The sequence below is a fragment of the Apodemus sylvaticus genome, chromosome 20 (genome assembly GCF_947179515.1).
Source record: "Apodemus sylvaticus chromosome 20, mApoSyl1.1, whole genome shotgun sequence".
NCBI lineage: Eukaryota > Metazoa > Chordata > Mammalia > Rodentia > Muridae > Apodemus > Apodemus sylvaticus.
This window is the reverse complement of record NC_067491.1, coordinates 5,507,389-5,530,294: the sequence shown is the minus strand read 5'-3', so window position 1 is coordinate 5,530,294 and position 22,906 is coordinate 5,507,389. Positions and strand designations below refer to the sequence as shown.

Sequence of the window (22,906 nt, the reverse complement as noted above, 5' to 3'; positions counted from 1 at the left end):
GCACACACACACATGCATACACGGACACACATGCACTCACACATATATACAGTCAAACTCACGCACACGCACACACACACACACATACACAGACACACTCTTGTATACATACACAGACATACACACGCACACACACAGACACACATGCACTTGCTCTTGTACACACACACAGATACATGATGCACACACATGTATGCGTGCATTCATACACGCACGGTCATCTCCCAACTTGAAATCTGGGCCTTAGGTACTGCAGTGCATTGGCTGGGCTGGGTCAGGAGACGTGGAGCAGACAGGGCCCTGAGTCACTCACAAGAAAACACAAGAGAACATGCTCTACTCTAGCCCTCAGGCCGCTGTGTGACGGGGATCTGACACGAGCAGCTTTGGATGGGAAATCGGAGGAGGAGGAGGTTTGTTTTCACTTTAACACACACTATTCAGGAGTGAAATTCTGCTTTCAGAATACGTTGGTATCTGGTCCTCGCTGCCACTTCTGTCACCATCTTAGCCTAAACCACATCACTCTGACCCACACCATGGAAAGAGGTTCTTCCTGGCTTCTTCCTCCTGCCCAGCACGGGCATGAGCGTGCGCAAGATGAACCGGGTCACTCCATTTCTTTCCACAGTGGCCATAAGCTCCTCCTCCCAGTGAGAAATTCCCTTCATCTCCCTTCACTCCCACTTTGCCTCACCCATCTTCTTAGCACACCACACCCTACACTGGCCTCAGGGCCTTTGAACCGTAAGTTCACTCCTCCATAACTGATCTCCCAGCAATCACGTGGCTGGCCACCTCGCTTCGTTGGCAGAGAGCTAGGCTTAGATATCACACCCTCAGACAACGCCTCTGTGCCCCTACACCCTCACTGCCTCACTGCCTGAACAGGGTCAAACACCCAGTGTGCGTTTGCTAAACACTCATAGAATGAACCTGTGCTAGGAACGCTGCTGCTCTTGGCTGCAGGGCCCTTATGTCTCTGCTTTTCTTTTCTCTGCACTGCGGTGGGCCGTAGGGTCTGTGGACCCACCCCTACCCACCCCCCAGCAGGCCCACCTGCCCAGCTCTCCTTGATACTCACTCTTGCAGGATTTCCCGTCACTCCCCAGGCTGAAGCCAGACCGGCACCTGCAGGTCCTTGCCTTGTGGCTGTTGGCCAGCAGGCAGATGTCAGAGCAGCCACCTGGCTTCCCATACTGGTCATTCTCACAGGCATGACTCCGCACTGCGGGCAGAGGAGAGAGCGGTCAGCACCCTTCAGGGTTCTGCTCAGGTCATGGTGGCGGGTGTGTGTGTGTGTCTTTGCTCTTCCCGGTTTAAGGTTTCGAAGCCACAGAACTAGTATCCACCGCCTTGCCACAACTCAGGCATAAGGGAACTTGGGGCACGGAAGGACGTCTATGGCTAGGAGAAACCAGGGTTGGTGCCTAGAAGCACTCTTGATTTAAAAGAGAATAAGGATCTGTAGAAGACCTGCGATCCTGAGCTGACTGGGCTGGCTGTCGGGGTGAAGCCCCGTCTTTGGCGTGCCGTGGAGACCGCTCACCTCGGGGCTGGCGTCGCTGATGGTAGATGTGCAGGGCACCGCCCTTGTCCACTCGGGTGACGACTTGGTACTCAGTACTGTTGAACCTGTTCACTCGGATCACGCTGGTCTTCTGCTGGGTGTTGGCGTTGTCTGAGTTGGTGGCGTAGAGATAGTTCTCAAACACAGTCAGGCCGTACAGGTGCTCGATCTGAGATGGCGGCAGTGTTGGTCAACAAGATGAAAAGGATGATACTCCCTTTACCCCCCCCACATCCTCCCCCTCCCCGCAGGCCTTCGACTGCTGCCCAGACTCCATCATCTATGCCCGAACTTCCCCTCTGGTTTTGTTTAACCTAATGCTAAACGCTTGTCTCCTGTGTTCTGGAGATTTCTGTGTGTCCGTCTCCTACTTATTCTTCACAAAGTAATCTTTACAGAACTGGAGTTTTTGAAGAGATGCTATTCCCCCTCTATATTCTGCCTCTGTGGTGAGAATGCTATTCAGCACCAGAAGTGCTGATCACTGGACCGTCTTACCACTGAGGACAGGAAAAAAATGCCCCTTGCAGAATTAAGCTCCCTGCAGACTCTTTGACAACAACTTATGTACCCTCGGACCCTAACCTCCGTCCACAGAGAATGCTCAGATCGCCTGCAGCTCAGCTGGGACCGAAGGCCCACTCATGTCCCAAGGAAGCCTATGGGGCCCAGCTGCTTCCGTTTGCCCAAGATAGAGGGTCTGCTGTGAGACTTTCAAGGTTAGGACCGGAAGAGTTCCTCGCAAAGCCCAGAGAGGGCTGCACACGCAAGCTACTCCCGAGTGGATGCTCCACGCTGAGAAGCAGCGGCGGGACCTCCAGGCCGGGTTCGAGCGTTGCTCCCAATTGTGTAACCTCTGGCAAATTACCAAACCATCTTTGATTCCCCGCTTTTGTTAACTGCCTGCTCATCTCCCAGGGGTTATTTTAAGCCTCAACTAAGAAAAAGGAAGTTAAAGGGTGTCTTTAAATGTTCCCATCAGAATGGGAAGCCATATCCTTCCTCTGACACATCCCTGCTGGCTCCACCAGAAGGCATGGGCCGGTTGACTCCGCTCTTTCTGCACTCACTGGGAGCCCTAGAGATCGATTCCCGCAAAGAGCTCCCCCTCAGCAGAAGACTCTGGTTAATGGTTCCCTCAGAATAACCTCAGACAAAGCCTCCCTCACCAGGATGCCTTGGATGATTGTCTGCCGGCCCTTTCCTTCGTAGTCCACCACCTCGATGTAGTCTAGGTAGGCGTCGGCCCAGTAGACGAGGCGGCTGACCAGGTCCAGCGTAATACCATGCGGAAATACAATCTTGCTATCCACCAGCTTGGTGCGGTTCTGTCCGTCCATGTCACAGCGCTCCACCTTTGGGATCTGTCCGTAGTCAGTGAAGAACACCTTCCTGTGGGTTCACACATGATAAGTGGGGTGCAGGCACTGGGACCCCCCCCACTTCCCACTATAGCTCCTGCCTCCTCTTTGGAGAGCAGAATGCTGGCCCGCCCCTCTCACCCCATGGCAGGGTCCAGGGCGATGCCTTTGGGGTTGTAGAGCTCCAGGTCCAGCAAAGTGACACAGGTGTCCCCGTTTCGGTTACAGACAAAGATCCTGTCGTCGATGTCGTCCACGAAGTAGAAGTTTCCCGTCAGCCAGTCGATAGCCATCTGCTCAACGTCTGGAGAATGAAAGGAGAGGGCTGTGTGGGGCAGGCCACCCACAGGCACCCATTCCTCTAGTGTGCTCTGTGAACTCGCCTTCTCTGGGACCTAATCCTCCCCCAGCCAGCTGCAGCCCCTTCCCTGGAGCTCTTGTGGGTGTTAGCGGCAGATACAGTCACACTTTGATACTCTTTACGTTTCTAAGTATCTGGTCTCTCCAAATAGAAGTCTCCAAATAGACTCAACCCCCCACCCCAGCCCCCACCCTGGGCTCAGGATTGTCATAAGCAGGAGGAACTAGGTAAATATTGGCTGACTGACTGACAGGCTCTTCCAATTCGCATCCAGCCTTCAACAGGAAAGCATTAACTTGTTGTGCCAAGAGGCAGGAGGTCAGGCCTACCAGCTCACCCCAATATTTTCCTTTTAACCTGCTTTCATTTGAGAAAAACTAACCAACTAACCAACCAATAGTCCCAGCTAACCAAAACAGCACATATCTTTGGTTTGGACCTGATTTATATTCGCTTTGCATGGTAAATCTAATTATTTCATACTAACAAGAAGTACCGGCTGGAAGCTGTAGACGTTGCATAAACTTAAAGCAAAATAATAATAATAATAATAATAATAATAATAATAATAACACTGTAAAGTAGAATGCTCATAAACAAACTCAGCTCGGAGAAAAAAATATTTCAAAATATTAAGTCCATACGGCGCGACACAAGACTGGCAGCCCAGGGCTGAGGGTCAGTCACGTGAGCCAAACTCCTTCTTGCCCTTGTGTCCCTGTGTCTTCCACGTTAGTATTAAATTCCCTCTGAAGGAATGAGAACTGAAGTACAGAGGGTCCAGGAGGAGGTGAAGATAGAACCCTAGAGATAAACCAGGAGAGAGACACGACAGAGGAACTTCCTGGCGGTACTCGGTAGCTACCACTGGCACTCTAAGTCTTGAAGAAATGCCCCTGGCAGACCTGCATGGTCCTAAGGCGGGGACCTTTATCTGCGCTCTCAACAGCAGGTAGATGTCTTTCTTCACTACTTGCCTCTGCCTGGCGCTTGGCCCAGGCTATGGGGACTCAGCCCTATCGGGACTACTCTGCCACACAGCTATAGGTGTAAGGATGGACTTTGCTCAACTCCTCCCTAATCCCCCTTTCTCTCCACAGGGATCCAGGAGCTGTTCCTTAATAGGGGGAGGGGATGCAGGGAACAGGAACTTGTCATCCAGGGAAGTTGGCTGGCCAGGACTACTACTGACTCAGGGTCACAGGACCGAGGACGGACGGACGGGCGGGGGAAGTAGTCACTGGAGGCTCACATAAATGGCTTCCTCTTCAGGTCCCCTCTGGTAAACCCCACCCTGAGACAACGGAGAAAGAGGTCATAGGGATGAGGTATTACCCCTACAAGGGCTGACACATTTCCAAACACAGCTACTCTGTCCTCTGGCTTCCCAAGACTGTTCCATCTTGGGGAGCAGGGCAGAGGAATATGAGGAGGACAAGGATTGTAGAGGCAGAAAACTCAGTGCAAGGTGACACACACACACACCACACACACACACACACACACCACACACACACACACACACACCACACACACCACACACACACACACACACACATACCACACACACACCACACACACCACACACACACCACACACACACACACACACACACACACACACACACACACACACACACACACACGTCACACCACAGAGAAAACCAGATTAAAATGAAGCCCGCTGGGCCACCTCCAAAGGAAACTGAAATCCCAAAGCAGGGACCTTCCTGCAGCCCCAGGCAGCCAGCAGGGCAGCTGAAATCAACAGGGCTCTGTGCCCTTTACTTGGTGGGCGCTGCGGGGGTCTGGGGGCCATTGGCCTGTGTGCAAAACTCATCAGTCAAATCTGTTTTCCTAGCACCAGCTGGCACAAATGGCTTTCTCTCCAACTTCCTCAGGCTTCCCTGAGTCACTGCCCAGCCCTAGGACTGGCAACACCCTGGCCCTGCTCACCCATCCACCCTTGGCAAGAGGGAAAGAGGAAGAAGCCTGCAGAGAGCTGAGGTCCTGCTTCCAGATGCAGCTCCAGACTGAGGCCAAGCCTCAAGATGGGGGGGGGGGGGGACCTGAGTGGGAGCCTCTCTCCTGGCTTGGGGGGGTGACCTGAGTGGGAGCCTCTCTCCTGGCTTGGGGGGGGGACCTGAGTGGGAGACTCTCTCCTGGCTTGGGGGGGGACCTGAGTGGGAGCCTCTCTCCTGGCTTGGGGGGGGGATCTGAGTGGGAGCCTCTCTCCTGGCTTGGGGGGGGAACCTGAGTGGGAGCCTCTCTCCTGGCTTGGGGGGGGACCTGAGTGGGAGCCTCTCTCCTGGCTTGGGGGGGGGGGACCTGAGTGGGAACCTCTCTCCTGGCTGGGGGGGGACCTGAGTGGGAGTCTCTCTCCTGGCTTGGGGGGGGGGACCTGAGTGGGAGCCTCTCTCCTGGCTGGGGGGGGACCTGAGTGGGAGCCTCTCTCCTGGCTTGGGGGGACCTGAGTGGGAGCCTCTCTCCTGGCTTGGGGGGACCTGAGTGGGAGCCTCTCTCCTGGCTTGGGGGGACCTGAGTGGGAGTCTCTCTCCTGGCTTGGGGGGACCTGAGTGGGAGCCTCTCTCCTGGCTGGGGGGGGGACCTGAGTGGGAGTCTCTCTCCTGGCTTGGGGGGGGACCTGAGTGGGAGCCTCTCTCCTGGCTCGCGCTCCCTCCCGCTTCTGGGAAAGAAGGGCCGTGCTGGTCCCTGCTCTCATGTGTCTGTCCTGGCTGGGCTCCCCTCATCTACCCGAAGGCCAAGCAGGGTCCCATTCAGCAGACCTGACTGCAAGGAATTGGCAAGAAATGGCGTCCCTAGCCAGCCTGGCCTCCCCTTTGGTATTTCTGCAGCTGGAGATTATTAGTCTCAAGCAAAACTCCTTTGTTATCCAAGCCTAGTCCACCACATTATTTTCCTCTCTCCTAAAGTTCAGATTCCTCTGCTCCCCCCCTCCATCCCCAGTCACAGGCCTCTATAAAGCTGTGCAGAGAGACCAGGGCATCCAGGGAAGGGCTATCATTCACCATTGCCCATCCGCCTCTGAGATACTGACCTTGGTCTTATAGCCTGGGGCTCAGGTGGAGCCCTGGGCTTTTGCCTACAGGAGCTGAATATTCCTGCTCCACAGACCTAGACAGGTTATGGGCGTAATTGGCATGACTGGAAAGCTGGGCATGATGACAAACATTTAATATGTAATCCCAGCACTTAAGAGGTGGGGGAAGGAGGATCAGGAGTTTAAGGCCAGCCTTGACTATACTGTGAGTTCCAAGGCCAGCAGGGGTGACTTGAGTCTTAGTCTCAAAAAAACAGCCAGAGGCTGGAGCGATGGCTCGGTATTTAAGAACACTTGATGCTCTTCCAAGGGACCTGGCTGGAGCTCCTAGCGCCTATACCAGGAGGCTCACAACTGCCGATATCTCCAGTTCCGTGGCATCTGTACACGCACAATGCACATAAACTCACACAGGCGCATATATAGGCACACAAATTTAAAATGAACAAATACATCTAAAGCAAACAAACAAAGTTCATCCACCCAACCAAACTAAAGCTAAATAAAACAATAGCAAAAATCCTGAGGGGTAGAAGTTCCCTTGTGCCCCGCACTCCCAGGGTTGACCTGTCCTAGAAAACCCTCCTGCCCTCCAGAGGAGCTCAGGTCAAAGGTTCGAAGCCCTAAGACAGGAGCCTCTGATAAACCCAGGGACGAGGAATGTGGTGGTGGTCTGGTGTTGGAGTGGCGGGGCCTCTAGCAGAGGAGGGAGGAGCCTGGGGCTCAAGGATGAGTCACAAGGTAAGACCACAGCCGGATTGTGTCATCAGACTTTCAGTTCCAGGCCCTAGAATAGACCTGGTGAGTGTTTACAAGCCCTGAGCTCCCCTCGCAACTCTGGATCCATCGTTCAGCGCACATCCATCCCCAGCCTTTTCACCTTCTCCATCACCCACATTGCTCAAGAGAGATTTCTTAACTCGTCGGCTGCTTTCCCAGAAACGCAGCCCCCAGCAGACTCCCAAGATCCTAGCTTCAGATACAGGATTCTGGTCACTTTCTGTAAACTAAAGAAATCTGGGTGCAGGAAGGAAGTCTCCATATCTTCCCCCCCACCCCCCAGACAGGGTTTTCCTCTGCTGCCCTGGCTGTCCTGGAACTCACTCTGTAGACCAGGCCTCGAACTCAGAAATCCTCCTGCCTCTGCCTCCCAAATGCTGGGATTAAAGGTGTGTGCCACCACCGCCTGGCTAGAGGTCTCTATATCTAGAGAAACTATCTCCAAATATATCCACATACCCAAAGACAATAGAACATGCTCCGTGTCCCTCGAGGATGAAGGAGCCCCACGTCTACATTAGCTACATGTAGCCCATGACCACTCCATACATACCACCTCTTCCCTAACCCCAATCTTCCCTACCATCCCCCATCAGCCTATGGCCTCCTGAGTTAAGGTGGACGTGTGCGGTGAGACTGGTATTCTTATTCCACACTGGATCTGTTGAGAAACTTTCCCCACAGAGTTGAGCTTCCCTCAATGGAAGGACTTCTTCCTACATGGACGGACTTCCTCTGTGGAAAGGAGCTTTGCCTGCACAAAGGAACTCTCTGTGCTGGAGCCCTGACCTACTGAAAGTGCCTCTCCTTGTTACAGGCTCCAGTGGCCCGGGAGCTCCTGGCATTATGAATTCCACCTGACTGCAGATGCGGGAGCCCGGGCATTATCTTTACATTTCCTCCCTGGTGCCAGACACACACGTATTGATTGGCTTAACAAACATTGACTGAATACCGAGGCCTCCCTCTGTCTTCCTTGAGCCAAGACCTCGTTCCCTTTCCCTTCTCTGGCCTTGGAATACCGAGGACCTTGGCAGAGGACAGTCTGCAATCCCACTGAGGGATCTGGCTAGTGAGGCGGGCCTGGCAGGTTTTACTAACTTACACGGCCTCATGTTCCTGTTTGCTACCAAATCCTGACTTTGGCTCTTGCTTGTTCTACCAGCAAGTCCAGAAGTTACCCCCGTAACATATCTCCTGACCACCCTTAGCTCCTGCTTATACACCCAGCCGGGATCCCACGGATGAAATCCTGGTTTCTGCTCTGCCTGACTTACGGTCTTTGTCATGATTGGGAAATTCTCACTGGGTTCTGAAATGTCTGTCTTGCTTAAGTTACTTCCTCTGGATTGAAAACAGGGAGAGGACAGAGCTGGGGTAGGCTGGCTTGGGAGGCAACTTGAAGGAGACAGTGGGGGAGGAGAGGACAAGGCTGGATCCGAGCCCGGAGACACAGGACTGGTGCTGGCCAGGAGAGAAGCAAGAAAAGTGTTGTTAGTGACTAGGAAACAGAAAAGGGAAGCCAAAGAGGGAGGGTGCAGGGGTCCTGGGCCAGCGGACAGAACGGCTGGGCCTCCACGGTATCAGGACCTCCTGTGGGAGTCAGAAAGGCCAATGGAGGGAGTGCCTTTCGTGTGTGAACCCTGGAACAGTTCCATTTGGGTGTTTTGTGTAGTTTTCTTGTTCAGATAGGGTCTCACTGTACAATTCAGGCTGGCCTGGAATGTACTAACAGTCCTGCTACCTCTGCCGTGATACTCAACTTCTGAAGTATTCTGGAAACAGTATGGGCAGAGAAAGGGGGAAGGACGCACACAAACCCCCAGGCCCCTTTCAGTTGATCGCAGACCCAGAGGGTGCAGAGGGTTGCAGTCTGTCCCCCATTTGCCTGCCCTCTAGAAAAAAAGCACGATTCCACTTCCTGCTGAGATTTTTTTAAAAACGCATCTACCCACTCCACCTCCCCAAAAAGGTGGAGAGGAGGGAGAGAAAAGCAAAGTCGGTCAGCTGGGCTTGGGGACTTGTTTTGCAATCCTGGTGCCTGTAACATACGGGTCCTTTTGCTAGGTCTTCCTATCTCATACAGGATGTCCCAGGAAGGAAAGCCCAGAGACCTGTAAACCCCTCCAGACTCCCCTGTCTCACACAGTACAACACAAAACAACTTCAGCAAGTGGTATTTCCTTCCAGGCCTCTGTCTGTAGCTTCATCTTCCCTAAGCTTCATCCTTCTTACAGTGGCCACATCCTCAGGGGAGAAACAGGAACACTTCAGCTGAGGAATTTAAGCTCAGGAGGGGACAAGGGAGGGTCAGCAGGCTAGACCACTTGTCCTACGTCAGGGTACTTAAGAAGTTGAATGGGAAGGCCATTTCTGGGCTCTGGGAATACCAGGCCTGTTGACCTCTTGGGACTCAGTTTAATCTTTTGTAAATCACTCTCAAAATATTTATGTGTACGTGTATATAGTTTACAGTAGTATTTATTTACAATTTTATTTATTCCAGATTAAAAGCTAGTCATAGTAGCTTGTACCTAATCTCAGCACTTGGAAGGCTGCAGAAGAAAGAGGATTACCGTGAGTTTGAGGCTAGCCTGTGCTATAGAGTTTTTAAAAAAATTAACTAATTAGGAATGGATAGCCGGTTCGGTCAGCAAAGTGTTAGCGTATTGGTACTCAAGGACCTGTGTTCTATTCCCAGCATCCGCTTTAAAAAGCCAGTTGTTGCTGGACACAGTGGTGGCACGCGCCTTTAATCCTTTAAGCAGAGACAGGCAGATCTCCGTGAGTTCAAGGCCAGCCTGGTCTCCATATCAAATTCCAGGTCAACCAAGGCCAAACAGCAAAACTTTGTCTCTAAAATAAATTTAAAAGGTGATCCTGGTAGTGATTCTTGCAAGCCCCGCACCAGAGAGGCGGAGACAGGAGGACACAGGGGAATTGCTGGTCAGCGAGTCTACCTCAGTTGGCCAGCTCTGGGTTCAGTGAGACCTTACCTCAAACACTAAGGCAGAGGGCGGGGCTGAAGGAAGACATCAGTGATTAAGGACACTTGCACTTGCAGTACCATCCACCCAGAGGGTGGCTCACAGCTCTCTGCAACTCCAGTTCCAAGGGCTCTGCTGCCCTTTTCTGACCTCCTTGGGCACTAGACACGCATAGACATACATGCAGGCAAAACATGCATACATCTGTAATAACGATTTAAAAATAAGGCAGGAATATGGAGGAAGACACCTGACATCGATCGACTCCTGGACTTTGCACGCACGTGCACACACATGCATCTATGCGCAAGTACACACACATACGTGCACCAAAAAAATTAATAGTAAAACTACAGTATAGGAATTTTCTAACGATAACATCATAAGATAGATCTAAGACCATAAGCGTAATGCTGAACTTTATGACTGGGGACTGGAGGCAGGAAGGATCAGAAGTTGAAGGCCAGCCTTGGCTGTGTAACAAGTCGGAGGTCAGCTTAGGCCGCACGGGATCCTGTCTTAAAAATACAAAACAAATCCCGTTAAGAGGGCAGGTGAGCTGGCTCAGTGGTGAGCGGCAAAGTCTGATCCCCTGAACTAAACCCCGGGACCCACGCAGTGAAGGGCTCTCATATGTTGTCTTCTGGATTCCACATATACACCACGACTCATGTGTGCACCAACACACACACACACACACACACACACACACACACACATGAATAAAGAAGTTAATAAAATATAAATAAATTAAAACCTTTAACAACATTTTTTTTTAAACTTGTGCATGGTGAAACGAACACAACGTCTCTGAAGAAGGGATGACTGAAAACTCTTAAAAAGAGAGAAATTGCTTCTTTCCTATCACTTTTCTTGAGTAAGGATCTTGCTGTACTTTGAGGTGGGCTCCAGTGACTTCTCTGTCCTCAACTTCAACCCCGCAAGCCTCTTTCCCCTTTCCGGCACTGGGGATGAGACCCAGCCTGCCGGAGCCCCGCTCCTAGCTCCCCTCCTTTTCCGCCCTAACCCATTTGGGTCTCCCAGTTCATTAGGCAGAAGAGATGGTGGGGCTGGGCTGTAGCTGAGGTGGGAGAAGAGACAGCCACACCGACCTAGGCCAGTGCAGCCACGGAGCTATGGAAGTAGCAGACTGTGCTGTCTGAGGAAAGAGGTAATGGGCCTCGTGTGGGTGTGTGGGTGGCCGGGCTCGCAGGGCTTTCAGGATGCAGAGCAGACTGGTCCCCCTGCTCCAGGACCCATGTGAACAGGCCCCCTGCCCTGCTTCCTTCCTTCTTTACATCTATTTCTGTTTGCAGAGGTCTCTCTGAGGCAGGCTGCCCCCACCTCCCCACACCAGTTGGCTGCCCCCACTGGCTCCCATAAGATATACATCCCAACCTCCTGACCCCCATCCCACCCCCCCATTTCCACAGCACTACCCGCTTTAGGCATGTTCCCAGGGGGTCTCACGGAGGTCCCAGTCACAGGGAAGGATCGCAGGGAGGGCTGGCTGCAGGACAGAAGGCAGCCCGCAGTGGACTTTTGCTTTATCCTCCAGGGAGCTAATTATAGGATGACAGCCCCCTGTGCAGGTATGTAACCTGGGCCCCTGGAGCTCCCTGACCCCAGGGCAGGCCTCCTCCTGAGGAAGGGGGGAGGGGTACACTAGGAGTGGGGGAGGGTGTTACAGAGATACTTCCGACATCCTCAACCCAGGGCCCATAATTAGTTTGTGGGATGTGAGCAAACCACCACCCTCAGGGTGACAGCCAGACACTGCGGCGTCGGGAGTGGGGGCGGGGATGAAGTAGGGAGGAATAGGAGCTGGGGCACGTGGAGCCCAATCATTCTCCCTTGAAGGATTTTCTCCAAGAACCTAGGTCTCTTCCAGATTCCTGGACTCTGCCCCAGAGGCCCAGTAAAGTCCCAAAGCCTGGTAGGCAAGGCAGATCTGTTTGCCAAGGGAGGGTGTCTCTACCCAAGGCTACTTCCTGCTTCCTCGGGGAAGAATGGCCAGGACAGGGCAACCTTCGAGAAGGTTCCCAGAGGGCACCTCAGAGACACCTACCCCACAGGGTACCAGTGTCTGGCCCTGAGGCGAGGCTACCATGGCCTTGCCTCTTTGCCCAAGCAGGCCTGCTGAGTGGGATGGTGAATGAGAAACAGACAGGGTAGTTGTCTCCTTGAGCTGCCTAGCCCTCAAGTGCTCTCTGCTGTGCACTCCAGAAGGACAGACATCCAATCACAGGTGAACCTTGGACACTGATAGCTCTGGGGAGCCAGAGGTTGATGTTTGAGCTGTATCCCGAGGCTACAGGGGGTAAGAGATGCTCTGTTTCCCAACATCCCCCCTGAAAGGACCTCAATCAAGCTGAATCCTTTATAACCTCACGGGACCTTGGCTTTCTGTAGGGGAACCTCACAGGCCCAGAAGAAAGGAATTTACAGACTACTACTGGAATGGGGATCTAGCCAGCCACACGATGACTGCTTAGCATTTGTCAGCAAACACCACCAAACCAAACCAAGAACCAAAGACTATAGGATCCACAAGTTCACAACCCCAAGCCTCATTAGCAAGGCGTTCTTTACCACTAGCATGCACTTTATCAGATCTGGACAGAGTAACACCAGCCCATTACGCAGTTTAGGGAACCAAAGTTGTGGTGGGGATCTCTGGTTTACTCAAGGTCAGAGATCTGTGTCTGAGGGCTGGGGACAGATCAACCACAGGCCAGACCCCTCCCCTCAGCCCCGTGCGGCTTTTCGGGGGAATGTGACTCGGCCAGCCGTTGTTGACTCTGAAGCAACGTTTTGTTTGTTTGTGTAACAGCATGCGAGGGGATCTGCCACCCAGCCATGCACGAGCCTGGCCCGTGACACCCTTCCTCACGCTTACACAGCAAAGTCGCGTAGGAAGAGAGGCCTGCATGGGAATGGCCAGCACATCCTAAATGCTCAAGTGGCCCACGGCCCCTCCCGTCTTCTCATTGACTGCCACAGACAGGAAATAAGGCTCAGGGACTTGGCACCTACCCAACAGCAGGGCATCCTTCCTGGCCATACTCCTGAGGGTATGAAGTCCAAAGCAATCCAGGCCTAGGCTCCTCTGCTCCCTGCTACTTAACACCACCCTTCCCTGACCCTCCTCCAGATCCTTTCGATGGGAAAGCCCCTCTGTAGCCTGATGACACTCTGCTCTCAAAGACGGGACAGTCCCTGGTCTCTGGAGAGTGACCATCCGTAGCCCTCTCCGCTTACACTTCTCCGCTGAGGCCTCCCTTAGCCCTGAGTCAGAATGAACAAGCCATCCAGAGATGGCTCAGAGTATAAAGGAAGAATAGGCATCGCTCTGTCCCTCAGCCAAAGACATAGACCCCGTCTCAGCCTCTGCTGGAGGTCTCAGCCTCTGCCCGTCTCCCCCGCTTCCCCGCCCTCAGAATGACTCACGGTGCAGACTGAGGGAGATGTTGATGGTATGCTCATCCACAAAGCCCTTCAGGCCAGGCATCCGGGCACACTTGAGCTGTGTCTGGGCAGCACTGTCCCCAACGTGTACCCAGCACACGGTCTCGTTGGCGTAACTGAAGTCCATGGCTGTGGTCTGTCGGGTGCTGGTGGGTGTGATGGTAGACACCTGGGCCCCGCTCAGGTAGGTAGCTAGGATGTTCTGGGAGTTGGCAATCAGTAGCACCGGGGGCCGATCTACTGGCTCTGGGGATGGGACAGAGAAAGGGCAGTTGGGACTTCTAACTGTTGGGGCTACCATTCACAGGGGACCTGCACTGCAGGTGCCGGCTCTGTGGCCACGGGCAGCCCCACTCACCATTCTTGGCCTTGCACGAGCGGTTGTCCGGCTGCAGCAGGTAACCTTCAACACAGCCGCATGTGAAGGAGCCATCTGTGTTGGTACAAAGCTGGCTGCAAGTGCCATACACGGAACACTCGTCAAAATCTGCAGGGGGAGAAAAGGACGAGGGGACGGTCACCCTGGCGCAGGCACGGCTGCCCTGAGACACCACCAGCCGACTGGCGGAATCGAGCACAGCTCAGAAACGTGCAAACCCACGGCCCGGCAAACGCAGTCTTGGGATCTACTGGGTCATGTGCACTGACAGTCATTCACTCGGAAAACATTTCCTGGACCACAGATTGGGCAGGTTTGGAAGATGCGACAGTGAATTAGAAAACAGAACTGCATTACTGTCTTCATGAAGCTCACATTCTTGTGAAAAATGGAAGGCTGTGTTTGGTCCCTAGACCTGAGTTAAAAATAAAAGTCAAAGGGGGCAGCAGGGATGGCTCAGAGGTTAGGGACACTTAGGGCTCTTCCGCAGGAGCCAGGTTCTGTTCCCAGCACCTACATGGCGACTCACAACCGTGTGAAATGCCAGTTCCAGGGGATCCTATATCCTCTTCTGACCTCTTCAGCCACCAAGGATGCATAGGGTACCACACATACACGTAGACAAAACTCATAAATATAAATAAATAAATCTTTAAAAAAATATGGAGAGGCTAGACAGATGGTTTAATGGTTAAGAACACCGGTGCCTTGGCAGAGGAGCCAGGTTTTATTCCTAGCACCGGCACGGTGGCTCACAACCATCCCATAATGCTAGTTCCAGGAGCTCCAACACCCTCCACGGACCTTAGGTATACCTGTGGTGCACAGACATATATGCAGGCAAAACACTCATACACATATGAGAGAGAGAGGAGAGAGAGATAGAGAGAGGGAGGAGAGAGGGGGGAGAGAGAGGGGGGAGAGAGAGGGGGGAGAGAGGGGGGGCAGGCAGAGAAAGGCAGGTCACACGAGTAAGATTTAGAGAGGTCAGGGAGCTGCACTGGGAAGGTAGAATTTGTGCAGACTCGGGGCAATTTAAAACAGAAAAGTTTGCATTGTTTGCGACAGAGAAAAATTGGGAACATCTTACTCATCAATAGGGAAACAGCAAAGTAAGCTGTGGTAACAGTTTCACGTCACAGTGGTTTTTTTAATGAATGAGGTAAATCGCTACATACTACCAGGAATGATGGGGGGAACTCCCTAGAACTCTCTAAAGAGAAACACTGTAAGTGACACCCACAGTGCCCCATCACTTACAGAAAGAACACATGCACAAGAAATACTTCCAATCAGATTTTTGGTGCATACATGTACACAGAGGGCTCTGGGAGACGGCAGCGCACACTGCACTGCCGGGAGGTCTACCCCCCTCCCCAGAGAGGGGGAACAGTATCGGAATTGAAAAAACTGTTTGTTTGTTTTTTTTATCTGTGATACTTGATCAATTTTTTTGAGACAGGGTTTCACTCTGAGTCCAGGTTGGCCTGGAACTCACAGTAATCCATGTACCTCAGCTTCCCAAGTATGGGAGTTACAAGTGCAAGCCATACTGTCGGGCTAATGTTTAATTTTCACACACACACACACACACACACACACACACACACACACACACACACACACATATATGTGATATATAAGTACACTGTAGCTGTCTTCAGACACTCCAGAAGTGGGCATCAGATCCCACTACAGATGGTTATGAGCCACCATGTGGGAGCTGGGATTTGAACTCAGGACCTCTGGAAGAGCAGTCAGTGCTCTTAACCGCTGAGCCACCTCTCCAGCCCTAATGTTTAATTTATGTCAGCAAAATTCATGTGCAAGCTACAACTTTTGGAGGAATGTTTAAGGGTAGGCAGAAAGCAATGCTTAGGGCTTGTAGCCACACTATGCGTGCACTGCCCTTTGGACCCCTCAGTTTTGTTTTCTCCTCCCCGAGCCCGGCCCTGCTCTGGCCCACCTTACAGCCAGCCTCCTCCTGCACACATCCTGCGCAGCGATGTTCACATACCTTTGCATGTCTTGCCATCTGCCTGCAGCTGGAAGCTGCTGTTGCAATAGCATGTGGGCCCACTGGGTGTAGGGACGCAATGGTGCTGACAGCCCATTCGAGAACAGTTGGCTCGGAGCTCTGCACAAGGGCAAGAGAGACTCAGGACACCCCAAGACAGCAACCACCCCAGACACACAGCCACCCCTGACACACAGCCACTCCACGACACACAGCCACCCCAGACACACAGCCACCCTAAGACAGAAACCACCCCAGACACACAGCCACCCCAGACACACAGCCACTCCATGACACACAACTACCCCAGACACACAGACACCCTAGACACACAGCCACCCCAAGACAGAAACCACCCCAGACACACAGCCACCCCATGACACACAGCCACCTCAAGACAGCAACCACCCCAGACACACAGCCACCCCATGACACACAGCCACTCCAAGACAGAAACGACCCCAGACACACAGCTACCCCAAGACTGTAACCTTCCCCCATTTTCAGTCACCCTTCAGAAACTGCTTTGAAGTAAAGGCTGTCATGTCTGAGAGCACAGGGGCTGAGAAAGCAAGTGCAGTATTTTTTGGTTTTATTTATTTATTTATTTTGAGACAGGGTTTCTCTGTGTAGCCCTGGCTGTCCTGGAACTCACTCTGTAGACCAGGCTGGCCTCGAACTCAGAAATCTGCCTGCCTCTGCCTCCCAAGTGCTGGGATTACAGGCGTGCACCACCATGCTAGCTAGCCAAGTGCAGTATTTTGCAAAGCCCAGAAGGGGCCAACACAGCAGGTACAGGGTCACAGCCAGCTGTGTCTTGTCACCTGCCTCTTCCTCCCCTGACACTTAGTACATCTGTGTCTCCCCTAGAATGGGTTCTGGGGTCACCAAGAAGGGACAGTGAATGTTGTCCCTTTCATGTGCTTCCTGTTTGTACCCAAAGGGAGTTACTACGTCAGCTCCAGATGAGGGTGAAGAACAGACAGACACACGGCTGCTCTTGTCTTCTGACTTAAGAGTGCTGTTCTAAGTCATCTTCGAGCTTTGGGGGGCCTTGGAGGGAAGGCCCAGAATCAAGATGGAGGATGAAGGTGAGGGATAAAATGGATTCTTCCTTCTGCCGTGAACCACTTCCACACGGGAGACAGAAGGGGTAGGGCAGGGTGGGGAGAGGTACGAAACAGTCCCTCCCCACTAAGACCAGTGACCCAATTAAAGGCTTGTTGGGGCTGGACATCTAGGCCACAAAGACCCCTTTGTCCAAGTGCCCCACTCCTCCACCCAGAGAACAGCTCAGAGGCTAAGGTGTTCAGGGCACTGAGTCTGGCAGGCGGGAGGAGCTGGGATGGGGAGGCAGGCCTCGGTTATTCCTTCTGCCCTTCTCTGACCAGAAGGCCCAAATGTTCCACTTGCCTTCGTTGTCTTTTGCCAAGGAAGAAAACATTGCCTGCTGTGGAAAATCCAGAAAAGAAGTCTGGGGTATGTGGGGGTGGGGGGCACTTCTCTAATACTGGGGGAGGTTCTGTTCGTTTGTTTCTGTCACTAAAAAGGTATTTCAGAAGGAAACGAACCTGTGCACACTCTGTTGGCTAAGCTTGGTCACGGGGCTGAAGTTATCCCTAAACTTAATTTCTGTATCTCATTCCAAGATCTCCAGATGAAATCAGCCAAAAAGAAAGGAGGGAGGAAAATCCCCCCCACATTCCCTTGCTCCACAGTCCGTGCCGGAGTGAAAGGATCCAGATGTGCCTCCTCCCACAAGCAGATGTTTTCTGACATGTGTATGACATATGACGCTGGCCGCGCCCCGACTCCCATGACTGCCCTCCTCAAGGCCTGTCAGACATTGCTTGCTCCAGGCCCAGAGCCCAGGGCAGAAGAAGAGAGGCTACTATTTCTCTGAGAGCCAGGCCTGAGGCTTTGCCACACTCCCCACATCACGGATTCCTCTCAAAGCTGCTACCACAGCTAAGAAGTAGGAATTATGGCTGAGTGTTCCCTCCCCACACACTGAACTGCCTCCCCATCCTCCAGCTCTGTGAATGCATGGGCTGATGGGAAAGGAAGGACCAGAGTGACTTCCGGACCCCTCCCAGATTTGCGGTTCTAAAGGGTCACAAACCCTCCATCCCTAGCCCTAGCTCTGAGCACAGCACCTCTGTTCCTCTGTCAGGGGTCAGATAGGAAAGCTTTTGAAGGAGTTCACTATTAAAAACATACAGTATAAAAAAGGCTGACTCCTCATTTAGTAGTCTGCGAACAGCCTTGAAAAGAGGCAGTGACTTATCCAAGCACACACAGCCAGAGGAAAGTGCCCAGTCGGGCCCACTGGTGAAGCCCTTAGGGCTGTCTGATCCATCTCCAAGCCCAAGGGACCCCACAAGTCTGGGCATGGGAGCAGAACAAGGCCTCATGCACACTGACGCTCAAGGATGGGCCTTGATCACGAAGCAGCCATCCCGCCAGATGTTGAAACAGGAGATCCTTTATCGGCGGCAGAGCGAGGGGACCCCTTACCTCGGCAGTGAGCTCCCTCGTCTGAACCATCCATGCAATCTTGGATCCCGTTGCAGAGACGAGACATGGGGACACATAGCTCGGTCCCCAGGCAACTGTGCTCATTCGGGGGGCACCTCTGGGCTTTACTCTGTGGACCTGGGGGAAAACAGGAGTGACAAGCATGACCAGGCTGCCTGGGAGGGGTGTCTAGTTGTCTCTGTGCTGGCTGGGGGGGTTTAACAAGCCAAGGCTGGCATTTCAGATAGCCGTACATCCTAGTTCTCAAGAGGTCTTAGGGACCGGATGGACCCTTCTACACACATCTACTCCACTCACAAAAGTAGCTACACATCTGGGGACAGCTGTGCAAAGGGAAGAGCCAGGGCCTACTCCTAAATGCTCCACGCTTAGCGAACCTCCGGCCTCAGCAGTCTCTAATCAGGAGACAGGCAGAAGGCAGAAGTGAAAGATTTTGACGAGCTTAAGGGAACACAGTCCCTGGCAGAAAGGAGCCAAGTGATAAACAAACACAAACCCCCTCCGTGTGGTTCTCAGAGCGCAGAGCTGCGTCTCCATGTGAAGCCACCTCATGGACACAGCACCGGTCATACGCGGTTCTCAAGTGCTGTGAGTGTACTAAGTTAAAACTACTTATAAGGGCTGGAGAGATGGCTCAGCGGTTAAGGGCACCGACTGTTCTTCCAGAGGTCCTGAGTTCAGTTCCCAGCAACCACATGGTGGCTCACAACCATCTGTAATGAGATCTGACGCCCTCTTCTGGTGTGCCTGAAGACAGCTGCAGTGTAGTCATATAAATAAAAATAAATCTTTAAGACTACCTGTAAAATATATACTAGTTTTTGATATATCAAAAGAGGGCAAAGGATCTCTAATAATTTCATACAGATAGTATTAATATATTGAAACAAATTCAGTAAAAGCATCCAAATTAATCTGAGCCGTTTGCTTTTCTAGTGTGGCCACTTGGAAATTTCAGAAACATGTGTGTGACTTAGACTGTATTTCAATTAAACAGTATTAGTCTAGACTTGCAACCCAGAGCAAAGATCTAACGAAAGGATCTAGAGAGGTCAAAAGTTGTGGCCTACTGACCACATCCCTCTTAATTGCCAGGGTTGCCAGAAGGAGGGTTGGGACCAGGGTCCCAACAGGCAAGGTAGGAGAGGGTGTGTCTGTGTGGGTGGAGTCCTATAGGTACTGCTTGTGCAGGGAGTGGTTCGTGGGCAAGATAGTTTCCAAACCATTTCGTGACCCTGCCTGGGTCTGTGTGAGCCCTTGCCACCCACATGTTTGGGCATCTGTTTCTGCGGCCACTGTTGGGCGTGCCCACAAGGGCTACACAAACCTGTCAGAGCCTTTGTCTGGCCGGTGGGCCAGGCGGGTCTACGAGCATCTACTACTGTCCAGGAGAACACATGTGTGTGAACACACGTGTGGGGATTATCTAAGATGGGATTTGTATCACACCGAAAGAAGGATGAACAAGAACATGACCCAGCCCTTCCATCCCACAGGCAGGGGCCCAAACATGTGGAGAGGAAGTGGCGTAGCCAGGAGGAAGTTACAGGTCTAATACCCTGGTTCCTACTCCTCCAGAGCAGGACACAGGGGTGAGGAAGAAAACAGGTGTCTTCATTTCCACCCTACATGTTACCCTTGATAACCACGGTCGGGGGTTTGGGGAAAGGGTGAAGAAGATGGGACCAGGGCCAGGTGAAGCCCAGAGCATGCTAAGACCTTGGCCAGGACTGGCCACGTAGGGGAGATACTGCGGGTGGAGACCCCAGCACGCTAGGGTCTTGGCAGCAAGCCTTCCACCCTATAAACCGCTTCCCATCCTGGCCATTGGCAGGGTGAAGGCTGGGTGGGGACCTTTCTCCCAGTTTAAACAGCTGCCTCTGATTACACCACTTATTGGGGGGAGGGGAGGGTGTCAGGAAGGGCACAGGGGTGGGGCTTCTGGTACAGGGACTGAGTAAGGGCAGTGGCCTTTGGCCTGGGACTAAGGGTAGCGGGGTACCTGGCAAGACCTGAAGGCCACTCACTGAGCACCAGCCAGAGAAGCCTCAAAGCTGGAACAAGGAAACGCTCGAAGGGAAGGACATCAGCTCTCTACAGCCCAGAGGATACTGTCCCCAGCAGCCATAGCGACAGCAGCGGAAGGAGAAATCCAACGTGCTGCTGCTCACACCAGGCACCCTGCGGGTGGCTCTGAAGAAGCCGTTTAGCTGTGTCATGGGCAAACACAAGGCCAGAGCAAAGGTCCACGGTAGGCTAGAGATGGCCGCCCTTATCTGGACAGAGCGAAGTCAGGGAAGGTACTCACAGATCTCAGGGGCTTCGTCAGAGCCGTCTGGGCAATCCCTTTCCCCATCACACCGCCAGCCCTTCGAGATACAGGTGATTTGGTCTCTGCAGGCGAACTGCTTGGGGCTGCAAGTTTTAGGGGCTGCAGGCAAGGGAAGAAAAGGGCAACCATGAAGGAGGGCGAGAAGTCAGCTCTTGGACCCTGGAGTTCCCCAAGGTTCATTCTTCCCCATCACCAATCCTCCATCCTGTGGGCCTGGAACAGCGGAGGAGGCAGCAGGGCCTTTCCAATCGTCCTTCTCCAAGTTTTCTAGGTTGTCTGTCCAGCCTGTCCCTCTACCTCCTTGCTGTTTGTCGCCCCACCAGACACCAGCACCTCTCACTCTGCCAGGGATGATGGTGGGGCGGGGCAGAGACCTCCGCCATGCCTTTTCGCTAGGTTCCTCTTGTTCCCACTAGCAGCCAGCAGCCGGCCTGTCCTAACCCCTCTGCTTCCCTGCCCTCAGGACACTACCGGTCTCTTTACCTACATCGCCCAGCTCCTCCTACCCACTGGACCCCCCAGATGAGAACCGTGGCGCTGCCCCTGATACATAGTGTGCCTTGGAGATGTTATCTGCAGAGAGCAGCTGGGCAGAAACGTCAGCTTCCACAGGACACAGCTCCCCTGTTAGTCGGACCACAAGTAGGGGACTTTTGGGGGAGGTCTCTGGATAGGAAGGACCTAAAACTCACTACCCAGCAGAGGCAGGGTGTTGGCTGGCTTGATCTCTAGGAACTGAGTGGGATGCCCCTCACCTGTGGAGTGATTATGTCCATGGAGACCACCTGGTTCTAATCTCTCTCATGTCCCAGTGAGGAGCTACACCAGGGACAACTGGCAGTACCGTGAGCCGCATCCATGCCGCAGACAGTGATAAACTATCTCTTCCCATGTGCCGTCTTATTTAGTCTGTCCTACAGGATGACAAAGGAAGGCTAACCCACAGTTTCTGGGCCAGACCTGCCCAGGATCACACACCTGGCAAGTGACAAGCCAGGACTTAACCCAGTTCAGCTAAATCTAGGTTTCTGCTGTTGTTGTTTTGTTTTTCCTTCCTTTCCTTTCCTTTCCTTTCCTTTCCTTTCCTTTCCTTTCCTTTCCTTTCCTTTCTTTTCCTTTCCTTTCTTCTTTTTTAGCTTTTATGTGTGTGGGTTTTGCTTGCATGGCTGTCTGGGTAGCACGTTTGCCTGGTGCCTAAGGAGAGCGCAAAGGAAGTGGAGTTAGAAACGAGTGTGAGCTGCCTCTACGTGGTGGGATTTGAACCCAGGACCTGGAAAAGCACTGAATCATCTCTTCAGCTCCAGGGCTCTAGATTCTTAAAGAGAGCAGCCCTCGCCCGCTGCCACACCCCTAGTGCATCTGTTCCGGTCACCCTGTCCTGCACAGGGTAGGGGTCTTTCATCCACACCAGGGCAGGAATTTCATCTCCCAATTTCTCATCCCCTTTTCTCCCACTGGGCAAAGCCCATTTCTGTTTCTCTGACACATACTGAAGGCGGGGCACTGAACTAGTCACCAAGATGTATCCAAAGGCCACGGACCCCTCCAGACCCACAGTCCCTGGAGAGTAAGAAAAGTGTGTCAGGACTCTGAAGGAGGGAGTCCAATGGCCACACTGAAGTGTCCTCTCTCCCTCATCCCCAGCTCTGGCAGAGGGGACTGTACCCAGGCCCCTGGCCAGAGCCAGAGATGAGTTCAGGAAACACATCAAGGATGGCCTGGCCAAGCCCCCTTGCAGTCCCCCTCCCTCCCTCCTACCCTGATCCGGGAATAAAGGCCCCTTGAGGAGGTGGATAATGCTGAGTTCATTGCCCCACTGGGCCAGCTGTGAGGTCTTCCCGGGAAACAGCCCGCCAGCCTAGTTAGCATGCTGGAGACCACCACTTCCCCTGGCCAGCCAGGCGGCCTGAGGGGGGGAGAGAGGGAACCGCAGTGGGATTCAGAGACAGATGGGGTGTTTGGAGCTCAGAAGCGGACCCCTGAGACACCCAGGCTGATGACGCGTCTTCCCTCTCCCACCTGGGGCTGAGCCCATGCCCCTACAGTCCCCGTG

General features: G+C 53.0%; 1 protein-coding gene across 1 annotated transcript in view; it reads right to left on the bottom strand.

Annotated features, from left to right (window-relative positions):
- Positions 1-22,906, bottom strand: part of Lrp1 (LDL receptor related protein 1) — an 82,855-nt gene that overhangs the window by 53,446 nt on the left and 6,503 nt on the right. Inside the window, exons 2-10 of the mRNA XM_052165421.1 lie at positions 20,830-20,952; positions 18,501-18,638; positions 15,984-16,103; positions 13,946-14,074; positions 13,570-13,833; positions 3,073-3,235; positions 2,740-2,962; positions 1,550-1,739; positions 1,085-1,228 (exon numbers count right to left, since the gene is read on the bottom strand). Of these exons, the coding sequence (XP_052021381.1) occupies positions 1,085-1,228; positions 1,550-1,739; positions 2,740-2,962; positions 3,073-3,235; positions 13,570-13,833; positions 13,946-14,074; positions 15,984-16,103; positions 18,501-18,638; positions 20,830-20,952 (1,494 nt within the window). The remainder of the gene's footprint in view (positions 1-1,084; positions 1,229-1,549; positions 1,740-2,739; positions 2,963-3,072; positions 3,236-13,569; positions 13,834-13,945; positions 14,075-15,983; positions 16,104-18,500; positions 18,639-20,829; positions 20,953-22,906) is intronic.